The 6,737-nt window shown below is 31.3% G+C and overlaps 1 protein-coding gene across 1 annotated transcript; it reads left to right on the top strand.

Moving 5' to 3' along the window:
* Window positions 1-674: 674 nt before the first annotated feature.
* On the top strand, window positions 675-1,004 carry LOC131629331 (lipid transfer protein EARLI 1-like). Its single transcript, XM_058900116.1, has one exon. It carries the CDS (start codon window positions 675-677, stop codon window positions 1,002-1,004), a length of 330 nt encoding a protein of 109 aa, XP_058756099.1.
* The last annotated feature ends 5,733 nt before the right edge of the window (window positions 1,005-6,737 follow it).

Here is a 6,737-nt window from a genome sequence, read left to right on the forward strand (position 1 = left end):
CAAACATTTATAACTTGTAATTTGAATATCAAAAAATCGATCTAAATTAAACAGCATAAAATTGGATTATATTGGTTCAAATTTTTAATTAGTCATTCAAAGTAAAACCGAACAACAAACAATTTTTTCTGATTATATGAATTTTCTGTTCAAAATCGATCAAAACAACGCCTCAAATACTTCTAGATACGAATGTTAGTTCAATGTTAGTTGAGATATAAATGTATAAACGGTGGGTCTAAGATTTGACCTTTCATAATGACATTTTTTTTTGTATTTTTCATAATTTATTAATGTAAACAAATGACTGGCACTTATAAATCAATTATTTAAAAAATTCTATGTAGTTTATTTATTCTAAAAATTAATTTATAATATCTCTTTTTAAATTATTATATTAATAAATAATAATGTATTAATCTAAATAAATGGTTGATATTTAGTATAAAGGCAAAAAAAAAAAATACAAAGAGGAAAAGAAATCCTCTAGCCTTCCTCTTTGATTAAAAAAAAGAAAAAACATCAAAATGAATCTAATTTAAGGAAAAAATAATGCATTAACTAATGAAAAAACAATAAAAAAAGTGTTCAAAGAGTGTTGTATCCATTATTTTTCCTATAAATAATGTCTTCAATCTTCACTAAATGACACAAATAAAATTAAACACTTGAAAATGGGTTCAAAGAGTGTTGCATCCATTATCATTGCCACTCTCTTCTTTGCCACTCTTTGCTCTGCTCATGTGCCAATTGCTTCACAATCGAAGCATTGTCCTGATTTAAGTGTTTGTGTGAATGTGGTGAAAGATTTGCTGTCTATTATAATTGGTGCTCCACAAGCCAAGCCATGTTGCTCCCTCATTGCTGGTCTTATCGATGTTGAGGCACATTTGTGCATTTGTGCAGCAGTCAAAGCTGATATTTTGGGGATAAATATTAATATTCCCATAGAAATTTTACTTAATTTATGTGGTCGTAAGGTCCCTAAAGGCCATGCATGTTAACATAATATATCATTGTTAAATAAAATGGACAATTTCTACTATATGTGTTTAATTTGATATATATATGGTTTTCTTACTTTTATGACTTATATATTGTTTTACTAAATAGTTTTTTATTCATATAATATTTAACAATGTTCATAACTATGTGCATTTCGTAATAGTTATTCTTTTTATAAAAAAAAATATGAAATATTAAATCCAAGAATGAAGTACTTAATTTTAAATTCATTTGGAACCACGCTCAAATTATTTAATTAAAAAATTTAAATTTAAAAAGGACTACGAAAAAGATTTAGATGTGATCTGGATCCGGTAATGAAATACTGCTAAATTTTTTAAATATTTTCAACTAGATCCTTCAATAATCACTAATATCGGAAGAGATTTTTTTTTTTTTGTTTTTAAGAAGAGATTAAATATCATTGTGTTATCTGACGATGGGTAATCAACCAAATTTTTACCTTAATATCATTTTATTGTTCATTTTGTCAAAAACAAAAATTATTTTATCATTCATTATTTATTTACCAAAATACTCAAATGTGACAAATTTAAGAATATAGAGATTAAAATAAAAATATTATTTCAACTAGTTAACCAGTTGACATCCTAAAAGAAGAGGAAATAAGTGGAGGAACCAGTGACCGAACCCTAATTAATATATAAATGGAGGATATGTTGACTTTAGGAGAAAACCTTCACCATATAAAATGGAAAAAGATATAGATTATCATTTCTTTTATATATATATATATATATATATATATATATATATATATATATATATATATATATATATATATATATATATATATATAGGGATAGGATGAAATGACACTAAGGTGTCAAAGTTTAATTTGACACAAAATCTTAACAGTTAATAGTATTTGATGAAACGGTCATAAACATAGTTAATTTTATTATTTTATTTCATTTATTATTTCTATTTGATCAATTCTTTTAACGGTTGAAATTTGATGTCAAATTAAACTTTGACATTTTGGTGTCATTTGATCCTATTATATATATATATATATATATATATATATATATATATATATATATATATATATATATATATATATATATATATATATATATATATATATATTATCATAGAAATTTCTCTAAAAAAGTTAACGCGTACAAAATTAATTTAATTTATAAGAAATTATTTTAACATTGTATGTCTCATTTTATAAAATCATATTTTTTACAAAATAAATAGTTTTAGTTAGAGGTGTTCAAAATCAAACCAACTCAATAGAAAACCGCAAACCAAATTAAACCAAACCAAAACCGTAAAAAATCGCATTTGGTTCGGATTAGTTTGAGTCATCTTTTAACAGAACCGCACGGTTCAATTTGGTTTGTGGTTTGTATTTTGTAAACCGAACCAAACCGAATCAAACCGCATTATGTTACAACCTAACTTTTACTTAACTCACATCCACCCCCAACTTAAACCTATTATACTTTAACCTTATTATTACGAACAATTTTCTCATCCTTACACATATTATACCTTAGTCTCAATCTTCTCAAATCTCTAATAGCATTATCGCGTCTTCTTTGCCACATACATCTTCACTCTTTTTCTCTAATCTACTCTCTTAGATTCTTTCTTTTTCACCTTCTCATTTTTATGCAAATATTTTCTATTTCAATTTCGTTTTTATCGCACATCTTTTTCTCTAATCTCTCAACTCTTTTCTTATTCATCTTCACTAATCTCCCGTTTCTTCTATTTTTTTTCATTATAATAATTTTTATATTGTTTTATGTTTATTATTCCACTTTTGTCAAATTTAATTTTTACATTTTAAATGGAAAGTTGTTGTCAAAATATGACGAGTTTTGTTGTTATTTGATAATGTATAAATGTCTAAATACAATGTTATGTTGTCAAAACCGCACCGTGAACACCCAATATTTATATAACAACTTAATAATTGCTATAAAGATCAATAAGTAAAAGTTTAACAATAATTAAGTCGCTCATTTCTTGAATTATCAGTAGTCTTAAAAAACTAAATAATTTAATTCTCTAAAAATATAAATCTAATGAAAGTATCATTCTTGTATCTCACTATGAGTTAGATTGACCCTTTTTTTCATTTTAAACAATCATTTTATTTTGTTTAGAAAATCAAATTAAAACGGTTGATAATTTTTAAAATAAAAGGTTAATACCTATTCTTCTTCTAACATATGAGTGTTTTTTGAAAAACTTCCCCCAAAAAAAAAAAATTGCATGAATTTCCTTAATATTTGAAGATTATCTCATATTAACAATAGAAGAATCACGTAACAAGATGCATGCAAATGATCCAATCACATAGCTCACTATTAGTGTGTGTTTACCATGTTACCATGCATCCTCATGCATTGGATTAGATACCTTTCAATCCTGTTTTAGTTAGTTACATTTATGTTGTTATATAACTGTAGATTGTAACTAACTTCACCAATCAATGAATGAATCAATTTCTTCCTCCTTACTCTTTCTCCTTATCATTTTTGTGTGTTGATTCTTCTTCTTCAATGGAGATTGTTACCTTCTTTGATGGTATCAGAGCAGGTTAATCCTGTTCTGTTTCCGCTGCATTTGATTCTGAAGTTTACGCTTCGATCATTGATTCATTTGTTTCATGTTGATTGGTTGATTCGTATCGATCAAAATTTTTCCCATTGATTATTGATTCATCATATTGTTTCTTCTCGTTCTTGATTTGTTGCGATTGCAATGGCTGGGAGAAGGAATAACAACAATCAAATACAGGATTAACTTGATCCATACTACATTCATCCATCTGAAAATCCTGCAACTGTTTGCATTACACCAGCGTTATCTGGAGAAAACTATCATGCATGGTCGATGAAGATGAGAAGAGAATTGGCCATGAAGAACAAATTTCAGTTTGTTGATGGAACAACTGAAGTACCTGATTTCAACGATCTCAATTACGTTGCATGGAAGAGATGCAACAATCTTGTTCACACGTGGATCATTTGTTAGAACAAGATTTGTTCTGATCAATATTCTTAGTTTTGATGATAACAAGGATATGAATTTTGTGTGAGATAATGTGGTACTCTAATACATTGCAATTTCCCTTTCAGGAAATATATAAAGAGTATGCACAAATCAGCGCTCAGAAGCTTTGACTCAGAAGGTTCAGCATGCAACATCAGAACATGGTCTGGCAAGACATCAGAAGATGGTCAAGGCAGAATCAGAACATGGGTCTATGAAAGCATCAGAAGAACTTGAGTTCAGAAGCAGAAGCACTGAAGTCCTCATGGTATCACGCTCAGAAGCACTTCAAGGTTAGAAGACAAGAAGATGCTCTGGACCAAGCTGTTTGACTCTGATGATATTCAAACGTTGTAAACACAAACATCATATCAGAAGCAAGTACAAGATGGCAGGCTACGTTGACTGTCAAAAGGAACGTTAGAAGCTATTAAAGACAACGTCAGTAGACACAGCGTGAACAAGGCTCGAGGTAGTTGACAAAAGCGTGAAACATTAAATGCAATGCTGTACGGAATACGCAAAGCATTAAATGCTCCAAACGGTCATCTTCTCAAGTGCCTATAAGTATGAAGTTATGATGAGAAGCAAGGTTACGAATTCTTAACGAACTTATTCTGAAAAACTTGCTGAAACGCTGTTCAACTCAAAGCTCGGAAACTTCATTTTCATCAAAGCTCACTACATTGCTGTTGTAATATATTAGTGAGATTAAGCTTAAACTTTAAGAAAAATATCACTGTTGTGATTATAGCTTTTCAGAAGCATTGTAAAACTCTTATTTGATTACATTAATTTGTAAGCAACTAGAGTGATCAAGTGTTGATCAGGATACTCTAGGAAGTCTTAGCTTGTGTCTAAGCAGTTGTAATTAGAGTGATCACGTGGTGGTCAGGATACTCTAAGAAAGTCTTAGCTCGTGCCTAAGCATTTGTTCCTAGAGTGATCAGGTTGTGATCAGGATACTCTAGAAGACTTAGTCGTGGGCTAAGTGGAAAACCATTGTAATCTGTTGCGATTAGTGGATTAAATCCTCAGGTGAGGTAAATCACTCCGTGGGGGTGGACTGGAGTAGTTTAGTTAACAACGAACCAGGATAAAAAATAACTGTGCAAATTGTTTTTATCGTTCAAGTTTTTAGACTACACTTATTCAAACCCCCCCTTTCTAAGTGTTTTTCTATCCTTCAATTGGCATCAGAGCGCCGGTTCTAAGGTGCAAGCACTTAACCGTGTTTAGAAAAGATTCAGGAAGAGAAAAACACTTCAGTAGAAGATGGCTGGTGATATTCCAACAAATCCATCTGCATCTACATCTGGCTCTGCTGAGCAATATAATGGTAACAATGGTTATACTAGACCACCAGTATTTGATGGTGAAAACTTTGAATACTGAAAAGATAAACTGGAAAATTACTTTCTTGGTCTAGATGGTGAACTATGGGATCTTCTGATGGATGGTTACAAACATCCAGTAAAAGCTAGTGGCGTAAGGCTTACAAGGCAAGAAATGGATGATGATCAGAAGAAGCTTTTCAGAAATCATCATAAGTGTAGGACTGTTTTGCTGAATGCTATCTCTCATGCTGAGTATGAGAAGATATCTAACAGGGAAACGGCCTATGATATATATGAGTCATTGAAAATGACCCATGAAGGAAATGCTCAAGTCAAGGAGACTAAAGCTCTTGCTCTAATCCAGAAATATGAAGCCTTTAAGATGGAGGATGATGAAGATATTGAGAAGATGTTCTCAAGATTTCAAACTCTAACTGCTGGATTGAGAGTTCTGGATAAAGGCTACACCAAGGCTGATCACGTAAAGAAGATCATCAGAAGCTTACCCAGAAGATGGGGTCCAATGGTGACTGCATTCAAGATTGCGAAGAATCTGAATGAAGTTTCTTTGGAAGAGCTTATCAGTGCCTGGAGAAGCCATGAAATAGAGCTGGACGCAAACGAGCCTCAAAAGAAAGGTAAGTCTATTGCTTTAAAATCTAATGTTAAAAAATGCACTAACGCTTTTCAGGCTAGAGAAGAAGATCCTGAAGAATCAGAATCTGAAGAAGAAGATGAACTGTCCATGATCTCCAGAAGGGTAAACCAACTCTGGAAGAGCAAGCAAAGGAAGTTCAGAGGCTTCAGAAGTTTAAAGAGATTTGAACGTGGAAAATCTTCTGGTGACAGAAGATCTGACAAGAAGAAGGTTGTCTGATATGAATGCAATGAGCCTGGACATTACAAGAACGAGTGTCCAAAACTTCAGAAGGAGAATCCCAAGAAGAAGTTTCATAAGAAGAAAGCTCTTATGGAAAAATGGGATGATTCTGAATCAGAACCAGAATCAGACTCTGAAGGAGAACAAGCCAACTTCGCGCTGATGGCTACAGAAGATGATGGATCAGAATCTACATCAGAATCTGATTCTGAAGAGGTATTTTCTGAACTATCTAGAGAAGAGTTAGTTTCCAGTCTAACAGAACTTCTGGAACTCAAGGCTCATCTTAGTATCAAATACAAAAAGCTGAAGAAGCCGTTTGAATTTGAAACTAAGAAGCTGGAATTGGAAAATTCTGAACTGAAGGAAAAAGTTTTAAATCTATCCAAAGATAGTGGATCTCCTTCTGAAACAGAAAAATCCATTCCTAGCATGAATCATATTCTGAAAGAATATGACTCGAGCTTCAGAAAGTT

The sequence above is a fragment of the Vicia villosa genome, unplaced genomic scaffold, assembly GCF_029867415.1.
Source record: "Vicia villosa cultivar HV-30 ecotype Madison, WI unplaced genomic scaffold, Vvil1.0 ctg.000559F_1_1, whole genome shotgun sequence".
In the NCBI taxonomy this organism is placed as follows: Eukaryota; Viridiplantae; Streptophyta; class Magnoliopsida; order Fabales; family Fabaceae; genus Vicia; species Vicia villosa.